Genomic DNA, 15,712 nt, shown 5'->3' with positions numbered 1-15,712 from the left:
TTAATATTGAACACTTATCGAATTTCTGAAGGCTTTTGAATTTGCACTTCACACTTTGCTAAAGGATTCTCTAGGTGAATTGGTCCGTTTTCCACTTGTACCTCTGTCAGATATGGGTACTTGGCGGTCAACCCTTTGGCGAATATACACCTCCATCACTTGCACTTACATTTGAACGTTTCAGTTTTCAAGTGTTAGGATTGGCCCACTTGGAAGTGGCCCGATGCTTCCTTCAAGACAGCTTTCAGCTTTGTGCCGGCCACATTCCACTCGGCCAGATTGCTCCGTGCGAAGGGCCATATAACTGCAACCCCAGAGTGATTCTATGTTTTATGAAAGGTGACATGTGCCAACAACAGTCGAGTCCTTGCCACATTTCTGGTCGACCCCCTGGCCCATTGTGATGTCAGTTCCATTGTTGCTAGCTCGCTCATGTACTTCATGTTGGCACTCGGCGTGTGTGTTCTTGTGGTTTCTTCTGCAACATGTTGTGAGTTATTACAAACTCAAGTGGCATTCAAATGTGGCAACAGTTAGCAGAAGGAAATGGAAGCTTCATTTTGTGCTTAATAAATAAATAAATTAAATTAGAGTCCAACAGTTTACTTACATTTTTATATTCGAAAAAAAAATGGTATACTAGGTTCGTTGAAAAGTATGTAACAGGCAGAAGGAAGCGTCTTCGACATTATATAAAGTATATATAATCTTCACCAGGATCAATAGCCGAGTCGATCTGTCCATGTCCACAAACCGCTCAAAACTGCCACGCCCACACTTTTGAAAAATGTTTTCATATTTTTTAATTTTTGTAATACCCGCAACCTCAGCTCAGCAATTTACAAGTTCTAATTAGTGACTAATTTCAATATGTAGATAGCGAAAACCAAGCCAAAAATGGCACAGATTTTCATAAGGAATTTAACTCATTCGTAAAATTACAACAGATAGTTTCTTTTCAAACTTATATTATCTCTGCAGTGTGCTGAACATTCGTAAGCTTCCGTTTTACGAAACTTTATTGCAAGTGAGAATCGGGATTATTTTATTTCAGTTTTAAATCCGCTTCGGTTCAAATCTCAGCGCACTAATTTATGCCGCTACAGCCGTGGCAGCTCACTTAATATCCAGAGCCGTTTCTCCTCGCCACGTCGAAGGGTGCAGGGAGTGAGGATCCTTACAAGGAGCTGGGCAAGGAGCAGGAGCAGAAGGAGGAGCGGATTCTGGAGCGGCAGAAAGGCGGCGACAAAGTGACAAACAACTAAGCGAAAATCGCGTGCGTGACGCGTGGCAGGAGCATAAAGTTTGTGACACGTTTCCCCAGTTGCATTTTGTTTTTATTTTCGCTCCGCAGCGAGTCCTTGCGCCAAGGAGCAAAAAGGTTCGCAGCAAATGGTGATAGTGATGGTGACACTTTACAGCCGCGTTGCATACTTTCGGGCGTTATGCAAGTCACGTTAATTCCGCCAGCCAACTGTGAAGGCAAAACAAAAATAAAATCAGCAACAACACAGTACGGAGTACGACGTACGGAGTGTTGGTGAAACTTTTGCCATTTTCAAAGGGTCTTAAAAGGTGGACGAGGCAAATCAAAATGTTCCCCCATACCTTTATAGTGCTAGTAGTATGTTTGCTTCCTATTTGTTGGTCTTCAGCTAGAAATTATGACCACCCACCCACTTTTCGGAGCCGTGGCGTTGGGGAACTCATTAGGCGTGTTTATATAATATAAATTAGCTTAATTTGAAAGCATTTTTTGATGCCAAAACTTTGCCTGTCTTTTCATCGGCGAGAAGACGTTCAAAGCGGCAAGGATCTGGCATGAGGAGGGAAAACTTCTGTCTCGGCTAATTTATATGCCCGTTGGACATTCTCGCGTTGGCCAAAAAGTTGCCGCCAAGTTGCTCGTCTCCTGTTGCGGGTTAATAAGACGACGACCAACAAATTGCCAACATTACTCTTCTCCGGCAGCAGCAGAAGGGTAAAGTGATAGGCGGGGGTTGCAAATAGACTTTTGAGTGTTGTACTTGGTTTCGCCTCGCTAGCAGGCTGTCTTGCCGTCTTTTGTCTTGTTGACTCTTTTGGGTTTCGGCCGCCGATTCACTCTGTGCAAGTGTCAAAAGCGCAGGCAATTAATTTGGCCTAATTAGACTCTTGGCTGGCTGCTTGCCCGGTTCACTGGCTTCCATTCGCCCTTCCTTACAAACTGCAGATTTTGTGGCTTTTCAGTCTGTTAGAGCCACAAAGGATTTGCGGCTTGTTGAGCGATTTATGGCTTAATAGAAAAGACATATTTACGGCAAGTTTGCACCAGGCCGGGACTAAACTTGCAGGCGGAGCATATTTTAAAATAATAAATAATCTTAAGACAATTTATAAGCTAATGAGAAGGCGATTGCATCTAATCGAAAGACGTAATTTAATAATTTCCTTGCACGTTTAAAGAGCTCACAAACATTTATATATGAAAAAGGGTTGATAAAATACGAAATACGAGTTCATACGTAAATAGGCAGCGAAAAAAATATGATTAATCGGTATACATATAATTTAATACCAAAGGAAGATGCTCTTATTTTCTTTACAACTTAAGCAATTATAAAAATCGGAAGACAGCTGCATTTAACTGCTTTAAAGACCTGCACCCAAAAATCATGTCCTAGAGTACAGAATGCAGACAACTCGAACTGAAACAGTTTCCACTGCCTCTCTGCCAGGCCATAATTTGCTTAACAACTTTTGCCAATAGTTGTCCCGCCTCTTTTCCCAATGCACCGCCCACATTTTCCTGGACTTTTTTCCGATTCTCCCTTCTCCGTTCTGCGTTTTGGCTGTGAGCCAATTTCTTCGGCGCCATTCGACACTGGCCGCTTATATAATAATTTTTCAGCATAATTTATGGGCGGCAAAAGTTTTCTGTGGCTGCCCAGTCGAACAATTGCCACTATAATGTTGTGGGCTCTCTAGCATTTCTCATATTATTCGAGCCAAAAAATGTTTGCTGCTCCGTCCAGGCGTGAACTATGCGGTCCAGCATCCGCATCCGCATCCTTCCACTTTTCCCCCTCTCTCCATCTCCCTCCGTGTTGCCATAAATTCATGGTGCTCCGCTTATCGAGAGAAGGACATGGAAAACAGGACCCGATCGAAGCGAATGGCATAGCGAGCGTCAAAATTGATTTTAAATTGCATTCTTCGTTTGGCATTTCACTAAACAATGCCATAAATTGGGGTAATAATATAGCATTGCTAATATAATGGTATGGCAAAGCTAATTCGAATGTTCAGAATCGAAAGGATAGGGGTACTAAGAACGCAGATAATGCGATATTTAATTTTAGTTTCCCCGTATGCCTTAATAAATAAAATTAATAAATAAATTATTATCATATCATATCTAAAATAGATGTTCTTAGCTTAGGAGTTTTAAGACAAGACTGATCACCTTTGGGCTTCAATACAATCATTATGTACATTTTAACGCAAAAATGACTTTAATCTGCATCCACTTAAGTCGCATGTGAGTTATGTGGATAATCGGAAAATCTACCGCCGCAAACAGATACAACAGGTGGCACAAATTGCTCAAGCTCTTGCAAATCTGACCGATAGCCAAGTGTGAATATTCCACCCTCAAATGGCGACTGATAAGAAGTGTTTATTGGTTTTGAAATCGGAGGCAAAGCGACGCGGCTTATCATTTAAGTGCAGGGACGCAGAGCGGGTTTGCCTTGCGAAATATTCAGCCGCAGCCATCTCTAAACAAGCAAAGATAAAACAGTGATCATTGCGGTGGACCGGTGACTCACTTGAGATACAGATACTCTGGGGAGATGAAGATATTGAAAAAAGCTCAAGAAATGTCATGTGAGCAACCAAAACAGAAACTCCACAGCGCGAAAGTAAAAGAGCGCGGTTCTGAGAAGAAACCTTAAAACTCTTGCAGCTGATATTATAAGATAAATAGTCAATTACACTGCAAGAAACTAGATACTCATATGCCTAATATAGTTGATTTGCAGATATTATTACTGAGATACTTAAGATATTGGTAAATAGTGTGTCATGGAGTTTGGAAAAATTTGACATTTGATCGTGTGTGGTAATGGTCGATACTAAAATATATTTATACTTTTGATGGTAATGGGAACCTAGTGTTCCTAGACGAAGTTAGCTGACTTGTTATTTTCTGGGAAAATGTTTTCGTTCTTTTTGGTTGCTATTGGTTGTTGTTGTTCTTCGTCAATAAATTATTGGTTTAAATTGAAATTAAATTATAATAAAAGTTGTTGTTCTTCGTCAATAAATTATTGGTTTAAATTGAAATATGTACATTCATATAATAAAACTTAAAACAATAGTTATAGATAATATTTATAGATATTAAATTGAAACTAATAGTTTCTTTTTATGAGATTTTTAGAAGTACAAATGATCGAATAGTGTTTCTTGCTAATAATTTAAAGCCAATCTTGCCACGTTTCTCTGAGTGTGAGAGCGGAAAGCTCGGCAACAGGTGAGCTTCTTGAGCGCACCGATTGGCAGTGGAACGCGGACTGAGCGCGCCTTTGAGCCGAGCTTTTCGCTCTGAGCCAAGTGAGTTTCTTTTGGCTTTCTAGCCAGTACGTGTGTGTGAGTTTTTTGTGACTGTTTTTTGTTGCTGGGCGCGGCAGCAGCGGCAGTTCGACGTGAACTCGCGAGCGGCCAACACGTAAGCGGCGCGTTGTGCAGCTGGTTAAAAAACACGGCAGCGAAATAACAAGAAAAACAAAAAAAAAACAAAAACCAACAACAACAACAGCAATAGCAACAGCAACCAACTCGATAATAGGCAGCGGCGCAACTGAAGTGTGAATTCATATTGAGGTTATGTAACGACATATACCCGTAGTAAAAAACAAGGCGAAAACAAAACGCACTAGCTGTAGTGTAGCTGCATTAGTCAGGTCACACGCTCACCTGCAACAATTCAGATAATTCCCAGCACGCGCCTCGTTTCGGGCTCATTACGCATTCGCAATGGAGGACGCAAAAGCTGCAGCGCAGGCGCAAAGTCATCCTCTGGAGGATGTGTCCCTCAATGGAAACGATGACGACAAGCAGACGCCCAAAAATTGGGTTAAATTCGACGACGAAGCCGACAGCGGTGAAAAAAACAATAACAGTAACAGTAACGACGGCGATGCCACACAGCAGCAGCAGCAGCAACAACAAAACACGTTAACTCTGCCGCCACCGCCGTCAGTGGTTAGCAGCAACAACAACAGGCGGGCGCGCTCGCGCAGTCCGTCCGCTACAGTGACAACAACAACAACAACAACAAACACACCTGTCCAGGTAACTTGCTCACTCTCTCTTTCCTCGCATCTCTCACTCGGTCTCTGTCCCGCTTACTCCCCTGCGCCCTCTCGCTCTCGCTCACGCAACGAAACGCATTCCAATGCAAGTCAGGCCCTTGTTGGCCCTCTCGCTCGCACACCCGTTTGGCGGTACAGCAAACACTCGAATGAGTGAAATGCGCTGATATTAACTCGATGTTGGGAGTTTTAAATATTTGGTTTATTTTAAACGAAAAATAACGAAAATAGTTGAGGACACAATTTTTTGTTTTTTGAACTTTATATTGTCCTCTAAACGAGTGTAGATCGTTTGGGATCATATTGTATAATGCAGTACAGATGTTCGAGCTGGCACGAAGTCAAATTATTCAAATTGCAATTGTAGTTACTCAATAAGCTTCAAATTTTTTGCTATTCATAGTTTTTTTCTAATAAATTCTATTCACAAATTTGTCTACGCTTGAGTTGGCTCAACCTATAATACATTAACAAAGAATCTATAACACATAGTCTTGGATATTACAAAGCAATGGCAATGTGTGTGATCAATAATAACATTTGTAATTGCCACTTTGGCGTTGCATTTTCAAATATTTTTCTGAGACAAAGGCGCTTTTTTTTCTCCCTCTTAAAAGTTATAAAACTCCGTTTATCAAGTGCTCACTGTTCTTTTTGGTTTTTACGAAGCCGCCTAATGGAGTTGTAATGCGAAGTGGCTTGGGTTCTTAACTTTCTTCGCTTGATTTTGGGAACGTTGCACGCATCACAAATGAAGTTGGGGGTTGGGGGCTGGGGGCCCAGCTGAGAGTTGGAGCTGAAACGGGTCCCATCCGGTGATAAAGTCTGACTCAACCTACCTTTACTTTACTTGGGATGCCTTTTATTTAGTTGCGGGAAAGTATGCTTTCGGATTCAGTTGTTCTAGTGTTACAATTGGCATAGCTCAGCTGGAGTTATTTGATTAAATTCACTTCTATATTTAACTTTTTATTTAGATTGCTCTGCCTGTGGTAAGAAGTTAACAAAATGTGTACTACAATTGTTAAAATATATCCGCTGCCTTGCTGGTTATTTGCTTTTTTGCCGTAAATATTTATCAGTTATCTTTTTATATTTCACCTCGAAGCTTGTCAACAGTCTGGGGACTTCAATTACTTTGCACAACCCTGACACTTTCATTTCGAAATTGTTTATAATGGCATAGAATTGTTGGATTTAATAAGATACATACATAATTTAAAAACGGCTTGGAATTTTCTAATTTCAAGGATCGTGTCTAGTTTATTTTGTATACTTTGAGATGGCAAACAATTGCCTTTTAAAGTAGAGCACATCAGTACTAGTATCGTTCATATGACTGCTACCTCGCTAAGATTCAGCAATATTATAGCCACGTATCTTTTCTTTTAAAGTTTACCCAAGATTATCAAAAGTTTTATGGTTTGCCTACCTAATAGTAAATATGAATTTACCGAAAATAATCTTTGTTTGGATTGTTTATCGAAAGAGATAGTCAGACTACAAAAAATGGGGAATGCCAAAAAGGCTTCTCGATGTTGCAATTATAAAACAATACAAATTTTTATCTAGAGAGAACTAGATGCCACGTAGAGCAAAGTCGGATTTGTCTAAGAGCTGAACGAAAACCAATAAATCGCATTTGGCTTTTCAATAACATGCCTTTTGAAGGCAGTGGATTGCCTTCAGAAAACTGTTTTTGTCAACCGAGAACGTGCCCTGCCCCAAATTGCTTTCAGTTTTTTTCGCAATCGAATGCGAACTTATAGTTGTAAGATTTGGGCTTCAAGCATTTTAAAAAGACTGACTAGAAATCAATAAAATTGATTTTGCTTTGCCATTTGCATAATTTTCATGGTGGCTGGCCAGCGTTTGACCCTTGGGCCATTGTCGTCTTAAGGGCAAGACCACTGCAACCCTGCTAACCCATACTTGTTTGCCATTTCCCAGCGTCCGGCAGTTTCCTCAACCACAGCTGCGACACCCGGCGAAGTGCTCAGTGGGGCTCAGGCCCCTCCGCCGGATGTGGCGCCCGCTGTTTTGACAACCGAGAGCACGCACGTTAATCTGAGTGCATCCGGCAGTGGCATCGTCAGCGGAGCAAGTGCGAATGCAAGTGCCAGTGGATACGCACCTGGCCCGGTCCGCCATACCCCGCAGCTAACAAACCAAAAAGCCGCCGCTGCCCCCCATCCATCGTCCGCCGGGGCGGCATCCTCCAGCCATCAACATAATGGAGGTGGCGCCAACGGAACTGGCATTAGCCAGCCGGCTGACCAGGGATCCGGGATGCGCACAATCGAACTGTCAACGGGTCGCATTCGCGAGGGATTCGGTGAGTGACCATCTATTGTGGACCATCTATTCCCACGAACTATCATAATATATTCTTTACTAATAAGCAATGGTTTTACTTTGTGTAAAAATAACATAATTACTTTTGATTTTGATTAACCCATAGCAAATGGCGATGTCATTGTCACACTTCTGCCGGCCAACACGAAGTGGCCGTGGATAACCCCTGCCATATTCCGTCCGGAGCTGGTGCCCGAGGAGCTGATGGCTCAAGGTCTGACGGTAAGTCGGGCTTAAACCGCTTACCGCAAGAAAGCTAATACTAATTAACATTTTTCAGCTCACTGTGGAGGACTACGTGAACGCGATGGAGACGCTGGTGAACGATTACCGCTTTACCGTCTACAACATCTGCTACAAGCGCATCCTGGTCTGCTGGATCCTGTTCGCCTTTACGGTTCTGTTGGCCCTGCTCTTCTCCGGACTGCAGGGCGTGGCCCTGTTCGCCCTGGGCGTGGGATGGCTCTTCCTCAACGCGGCGGCCATCTTCCTGTGCATGTGGGTCAAGCTGCGCCTGTCGCGCGGCCTTGAAAAGTGCCTGGCCCGCGTGAACCGGCAGCTGATGCGCCACAAGATCCTGCTGGTGCTGGACGACCGTGGTCGCATCTCGTGCCACAAGGTCAACCTGTGCTTCATGTACTTCGATGCAACGCAGTGCGTAAATTTCCTCAACGAGTTCCTCGAGCACACGGAGCAAACTGGTGGCGATGCCATCAAGGCGGGCTGGGAGGCGAAGCTGGACATTGACCTCGAAGACATCGTTATCCAGGGCAGTCAGCCGGTGCGAGTGCCACGCAAGCAGGTGAGCAGGAACTTTTCGTTTAACTATCGGAGGGGGTTGTTCCTAAGTAGGGGTAGTTGACTTCATCTCCATCTCCCGGGATCGCACTCGCAGCCCAAATTTCCACGTCTTTCTCTCACTCACGCCCCTCATGATCCAAATGTCCAACTACTCTCTTTAGGCCGTGGCCCAGGAGCTGTTTCTGAGCTACCTGCAGCGCTGGGGCAAGGACTTCCTGCGCCGCCGTCTGGATTGGACCGTCCAGGAGGCCGGCGTCCACGAGACGCCACGCCATCTGCAGTCATCCATCTGTCCGTGCCAATACGAGGAGGAGTTGTTGCGCAACAAGATCAAGATCAGCCTGCAGCACCGCCACTGCTGCGGCATCAACTGCATGGGCTGCTGGCTCTAATCCCTGACATGTAATCCTCAAAAATGTTTCGTTTCTTAGATTGCCGAGAATCTATTAAATGTTTAGCCAAAAAAGATGAAAACGGTTATTTTATTACCAATATTGTATTGCCAATAGCGAAGTCCAGTAAGACTAAAATAGTTTAAAATATATTTAATAATTTAGAACTGTAACAAAATCTTCAAGCTAATTCCGAAGCTTTCTCCAAATACTTAATTTATTGCAAAATAGTGTTTCGCAAGTGAGAAGTGAGAAGTATAAGGTTTTTGAATAAGTTTTTTGAATTGATACTATGCACGCTTAGCAAGAATAATAACTACTCAATATTCAGCTACATACAGAGATTTACGCGATCATTTTATTTATAGTGTTTACATTAAAGGCCTGCAAGTTTATGTAATCTTTTTTTTTATGTATTGTATCTAATGTTTAGCCTATTCCTTTGTATCCCATTGTATCTTATGCATTGTATGCACTACTTACGTATGAAACTTGTGAAATTTGAAATTCCAGCTGCTGCCGGAAAGTATGCAGCATCCTTAGCGTGTAATTGCGAAGTACTAACCCCATACCCCATAGACCATACAATCATCATTGGGCACGTTCCTAACCCGACTCACCAGCACCATCCACTTGCACCCAGTCCTATCTGTTTACCCCGTGTCTCACCACCCGATCTACCCCGAATCTCCGCAGGAGCGCGGCCTGCAGCTGTTCCTGCGCTACGGATCCCGATGGGGCATGGAGGCCCTGAGGGGCCTGGTGGACGTGACCCCCTTGGAGCCGGGACGCCACTGCGGACAGTTCCAGTGCCCCTGCCAGTACATCAAAGAGCACCTGCAGTGCAAACCGCGAGGCAAGTTCAAGTGTTGCAATTTAGTGCATTGGGTGATGGCATCTGAACGCTACGATATCGATAGTTGAAACATGTTGTTCTTGTGAATGTCTGTGTCCTGTAACTAAAAGAATTTACCGAGAGGCTTTCTTCGAAACCCATGAATTTAAATAATCTGCTATAATCGCGCTTGAAAAATAATACCAATGTGCTACCTGGAAAAACGCCATACTTTTCCGCCTCTTATGCCAATGATCGACTCTCTTTCGTTTCAGATGTTAGCCCCTAGGGCTGAGACAAACTTTTTGGGGGTCCTTTGCACCTCTCCCTTTCCCTCCTTATCTATAATTCCTCCTTCTATGCCTAATTATATGTGTGCTAAATTAACCCAACAGATATTTCTAAATTTTAATCAACCAAGTTCTTTTCATGCTTCCAAAATTGTACACAAAACAGTTGCCATAAACAGCATTGGCCAAGTAGTTTGGACCCGATTTCCCTTGTTTGGTGGCTAGAGATTATACCCAATCACCCACACGATTTGAATTGGTGAAACACAGAAATACTAAGCCGTTTCGATATTAAAATTTCAAAAAGTTTGCGCTGCCTATTATATATGATATATTAATCCAGCGAATAAATTTCTAACATAAGCCCTGTATAAACTTGCCTTTACGAAGTACTTATAACTTGTTGGTGTCACAAATAAATGTCAAAAATACATGTACAGATATGTATGTATAATTGTTTGTCAGTCTTTTATTAACTGTCATCCGTTGCTTAATGATTCTACATATGTTAACTTTCGTTGAACGCCTCTTACAGGTTATCCATGTGGTTGCATTGTCTATGGTTCGGATCCCAGTTTTCAGTATCGTTACTAGATATGTTGTGCCTCATTTTATCATTTAACCCAACTATCGGAACTCAGTGTGTGTTTAAACTGTGCAGTTTTTAAATTGAATGTTATGTAAGGTATTCCAAATAAATAAAGAGTTCTTCCGTATTTTTAGTTTTCCTGCAAAACGTAATAATTGCCGAGACGGCACAAATTTGTATATAGACTATGAATCTGAACTAAATGCACATGAATATAGGTAAATATTCCAAAATAAAATTATAATTAAAAGTTATTTCAAAATTTGACCTAAATATTAATAAAACCATTTTTCACAACTATCAAATTAATGTGAAGTCTTGGTCAAGCCAGGACTTACGTTCATGACTTGCAACTGTTCACATGTGAGGCTCCTATATCTCATTTTTGCCCCCATATTTGGGGCTTTTGTGGGCCATGTGCCAGTTTAACTATTATTGCATTATTTTTATTGCATAATTCAACTTAATGTTTTGCCGCATTTTAGCCACATTCGCGTTCCACAAATTGTGGCAAAAGTTTTGCCGTTGCCCGAATCGCCCATTTGGTGGTGTTGCATGTGTAATGAGTCATTAACACATTGCCGCATTCGGGAAATTCCATTTTAATGCCCGTCGGCCACTTAAATGCCTTAATTTTAATGACATCTCTGCATTCAAATTAGGTGCGAGGCGATTGTATCTCTGCTAACTGCAGATTCTCAGAATTCCCTCGATTGCGGACTGTTTTTTTTTTTTGCATGGTGGTAAGTATTGTTTTTAGGGGCGATTTGAAACGGGAAAAACACTCAAGCGGCAGCAGGGCTCTTGCAAAGCCAACAAAATTAAAAACAAAACCCGATTTCACGCTCCAATAAAACAAATTTAAACTCTTGCGGCAGAGGCGTCGTGTGGCCAGAATGCGCCATTAGGTTTCCAACCGAAAAACCCGAACCCAAAACCAAAAAACCAAGCCCATTTGCCGTGAAACTCTCGAGGAACTCGTTGGACCAACTGCACTCCAATCGACAGCGAGTCAAAAGAAGTGCAGCCCGTGGCCAAAGGCATTCTGGCACCAGGGGCGCGTAAACTAATCGCAAACAAACAAACAAACAAACACGCAAGTACACAGACAAGCAAACGAACAAGCAACACAACCGAACGAACAAACACACGAACGCACCCACACACAATCATTACGCTTATTGCAAAAAAACCAGATCCGGGGCTCATCAAAGTTTCACAAGCGGCTGGTGCTGCTGCTGCTGCATTTTTCGGAAATTCAATTCATTTGTGTAATTTTCATTTGAATTACAGCCATCAAAAGTGCCATGGTTAGAGGAGGGGGCGCCCAATCCGGTGGGCGTGGCAAGCGCTGATGGCCCGCACTTTGAGCGCTTTTCACGGAAGAATGCGATTCTGGTTTCCCTAACTAAAGTCAATGTAAAGGTAGTTTCTGTTGAATTGTTGAAGTTTTCATTGTTGCTAATACAAATACAAAAAAATTAATTTTTAAAGTTTGATTTTGCGTTTGCATTAATTATAAATAAATCTGTATTCTTCTTAAACGTAATTATAACAGTTAAAATTATTAAAACATAGAAAAAAAAACATAAAAACTATAGCTCCCGCTGAAATGGCCAATTAACCAGATTTTAACCAAGTGTAAAATAATAATGTTATTTTTTAATATGTTTATTCTTTTTTTAATAAAAGTTGTTGTTCTCGACCGATCCGTAAGCCAATCGTGCTTACACTGAACAAATCAATAGTAAGAGTATTCAACCAATCAGGCAGATATTTTTGGGTACTTCCAAATCCTTGTTATTTTTGTTTTGTTTTTTGTTTGTTGCGTTCGAGTATTTTTTCCTCCTGTCGACGCTGCCGTCGTCGTTTTTGCATTTATTTTGCGGCTAAAACTTTAATTGAGTTTTAAACCATTTTGCCGGTCCGCCTCGATCTCCGCAAGCGCTTTCACTGCGTCCGGACTCCGGATTGTTTATGTGGATTTTTTTGCCGCCCAGACTGGGCGGGACGAAAAGGGGGCATGGCATGGCCCAGCTTTTGAGTGATGAGTTTGAGCTGCAAATGTTTTTATTTTTGCCTTTTTTCGGTGTGCCTTGCATTTCTTTTCAGCCTCTCAGGGATGCCAGGCTTTGCCAACACTTTAATTTTCGCATTTTTATTTGTTAGTTTCAGCTTTCCGGCCAGTTTGCATTTTAAGTGCAGGATGTTTTATAATATTCTACTGCTGAGGCGTGCAAGCACCTGTTTAGTTAATAATAAGTTTATTTTCCATATATACTGGTTAGTTGTGAAAAAGTAAATAATTATGCTAGCGAACCATTTATAACTAACTTTGGCCACTCCAAATAAAAAAAACTGCTAATACTTAAAACTACTAATAAACAGACCAAACAAACTATGTTTTCCTATTTTTTATTCTGTCAAACTAATTGAAATATATGCTAATGATGTGAAATAATCAAGTATAATTCATTTTTAAAAGCCCATATACATATATCATTTTTTACGGCCGGGACTGTGATCTCGTATTTTGCCATTTATTTTCGAATGATACTGGACTATCCTGTATGCAAACCATTAACAAAATTTGTGCGGCCAAAGGATGCGCACTCCTTGCCACACACACACACACACACCACAGTAGTGTGTATGCATTTACACCTCTAATAAATATGGCATTAAATCCATTTTGACAACAGGCACCGGTGCGATAGCGAAAAGGGGGGCCGGGGCCCATCTATCATCATAAAAATAAACCGGACAGAGACCAACGGGAACGTGCTGTCTGCCCCCTTTGGCCGCCGCAGTGGTTATAAAATATTAAACATGAAATCGGCGGTGGATCGCGGATGGAGGAAGGCGGCAGAGGAGCTAGAGAACCGAACTGTTAGGCTCCCTGGGCCACAATCAACATCATTAACGCGTGCTCTAAAAGCCATTTATTTAGTGGCCAATGCGGACAGGCTGAGCCATGTTAAAAATGCTCAAAGGCTGCGGCATCGAGTGTGAGTGTATGTGTGAGTGTGAGTGTGAGTGTGAGACTGTATGCGAATGTGGGAAACTATAAATTCAACGCTTTTAGCATAATTGCCGGCGCATGTGCGTGTCGCTCCTGAGACGCTCGAGCGTTATGAGCGTTATGATAAGTGGTCGCCCAAGGATGTAAGCGTCAACACTGGCGAGCGCTATGTTATACCCTCCATCCGGTCATTACTCGCCCGAATCCTGCTCTTGTTGGTTTAGCACTCATATTGCCGGCGGTGGTAATTCTTCCTGCCCTGCCTTCCCTGCAGAGCCCTTTGTCAGAGCCTTTGTCAAAATATTATACAGCTTAATAGACTCGGGCGGCCAAGAGGATGACGGTCTGCTCTTTAACCCTTCTGTGGCACAAAAACACTCGAGAGCTGCCAGGCACTAACACTGGATATTTATCGTTTGTCTAATCGAAGCAAATCAGGTCAAAGTGGTCGGCCACGGGCGGGGGTAGCGGGTTAAAGGGGGTAAGCGGGGTTAAACGGGCTCAATGGGGCGTATGCTTGATTTATGCGTTTCAGGTCTGACTTAATTGCCGCAAATATGCGTGCAGGCCTAGTGATAATAAACATAGCTCAGGGAAGATGGATGTGAAGGAGAAGTGCCTGAAACTGGTATTATATATCTGTTTTTTTTTTTATTGGAGGCTTGCGCATTAATTAGCACATATTAAATAAGAAGTTCTAGAAGTTAAGAGTAGGGGCTTCTTTTTTGTCGAAAGACTTGCTCTAATAAGAGAATTTTACATTTTTCTATGAAAATTTGTTACAGAAAACTTGGGCATTAAACAATTAAAGCCTCGCCTTTTTTTTTGATTGTGTCTAGTCAGAGTTTTCTGCTCATCCAAGTAAGTCCCGTATGCCCACCTGTCTCGGCCAACAAGTGAGCATCCTGAAAAGGCAAACAAACACATGGCCATTTACAGTCACGTTCACGGAAAAATGTCGTCGACATTTGTACCTCCTTGGCCATTTTTGCTCCAGCCGCTTGTGCAGCTGGCAGCGTTTATGTTGACGCAGATTTAATTACAATGTTGGTGCTTCGTTCACGTTTATGCCACTGCAACTTGGACTGCAGAGTCGTCCTTGTTATGGGAGTATGTGTAAACAGCTGCCGGCAGGAGTGCGATGGTGGGGGGAATGCCCTCTGGCGTGGAGTAGTAGCTGTCGCCTTTGTTTAACAACAAATACCCTGAGCGTCGAACAGCCGCATATATGTGACTGGCTTCGCCATATTCAGGTCTTGCTGGTCTGGCTCGACTGGTGCTACTTTTATGCACTTTACAAATTGAATTTTCCACTTGCATTCGTAACGGGATTGTTCCACTCGCAGAGGCCACGTGGAAGACATGAGAGACCGAGTAACTCTGACAACTTTGTTACCCACACCTTTTTAGCTTCCTTTTGCAAACTATATGTCCGATTTTTATTTTATTTCTTTCATATATGTAAATATAACATTCAATTAGCAGATGTGTTTGCAATTTTTAACTTTATTACCAAACAAATTGAATTAACATAACATAATAAATAAATATTATACACTTTCTGGAAATTAATTTCAAAAAGACTTAAAGAATGTAAAGAAAAGTAATGTCTCTAAAGAATTCTGTGTCGCCTTTGCGTCAGCGTAAGATACTCCATACGGCAAAATGGCATCGCTCATACGCACCGTGAACCACAAAGCCAGTGAAAGAGATGAAAACGACGAGAACGCATCGATTATTCGGTATGTACCATTCAGCCACTGCTAATTGCTTGGAAATTTCGCTCATTTCCACACCAAGTCATTTCAATGGCAGCCGCAACATTTCAACAGAGGCAGCTGCAACAATTCCTATAAACAAGCTGCAGCAAAAACGAAAAAGGGAGCACATTCGGTTTGGCCTGGTTTCACATAGAGTCTACGTATGTCTAGGCATTTACTCTCGTTTTCTTCCATTGTGGCCTTGCTTTTGTTTTTATCCATTAAATTTCACTCGGTTTTTGTTCTTTTCTTGAATCATTGCATATGGGGGCAATTAGGCTCTTTTCAAGAAGTGGACTCATTGCCAAGAG

General features: G+C 42.2%; 1 protein-coding gene and 1 long non-coding RNA gene across 7 annotated transcripts; one reads left to right on the top strand and one right to left on the bottom strand.

Moving 5' to 3' along the window:
* Nucleotides 1–4,682: 4,682 nt before the first annotated feature.
* Nucleotides 4,683–12,053, top strand: LOC120446177. 6 transcript variants are annotated; one of them, XR_005615834.1, is made up of 7 exons: nucleotides 4,683–5,337; nucleotides 7,308–7,692; nucleotides 7,819–7,934; nucleotides 7,993–8,514; nucleotides 9,602–9,761; nucleotides 11,282–11,362; nucleotides 11,913–12,053. XR_005615834.1 is itself a non-coding variant. In XM_039627041.1 (6 exons), the coding sequence occupies exons 1-6, from the start codon at nucleotides 5,020–5,022 to the stop codon at nucleotides 10,801–10,803; spliced, it is 1,551 nt and encodes a 516-aa protein (XP_039482975.1). In that variant the 5' UTR covers nucleotides 4,683–5,019; the 3' UTR covers nucleotides 10,804–10,818. The 6 variants fall into 6 exon arrangements, 5 of the variants coding, with proteins under 5 accessions (XP_039482975.1, XP_039482968.1, XP_039482987.1 ...); XM_039627041.1 differs by lacking the exons at nucleotides 11,282–11,362; nucleotides 11,913–12,053 and adding an exon at nucleotides 10,754–10,818; XM_039627034.2 differs by lacking the exons at nucleotides 11,282–11,362; nucleotides 11,913–12,053 and adding an exon at nucleotides 10,566–10,706.
* A 2,292-nt stretch (nucleotides 12,054–14,345) lies between these two features.
* Nucleotides 14,346–14,910, bottom strand: LOC120446208. The gene is made up of 2 exons (XR_005615836.1): nucleotides 14,616–14,910; nucleotides 14,346–14,546 (listed from the first exon to the last, which is right to left on the bottom strand). It is a non-coding gene; the product is annotated as an uncharacterized LOC120446208 (long non-coding RNA).
* Between the last annotated feature and the right edge of the window lie 802 nt (nucleotides 14,911–15,712).

The sequence above is a fragment of the Drosophila santomea genome, chromosome 2L (assembly GCF_016746245.2).
Source record: "Drosophila santomea strain STO CAGO 1482 chromosome 2L, Prin_Dsan_1.1, whole genome shotgun sequence".
Taxonomy (NCBI): domain Eukaryota; kingdom Metazoa; phylum Arthropoda; class Insecta; order Diptera; family Drosophilidae; genus Drosophila; species Drosophila santomea.
Note: the sequence above shows the minus strand (reverse complement) of the source record. Positions and strands in the feature narration are given on the sequence as shown.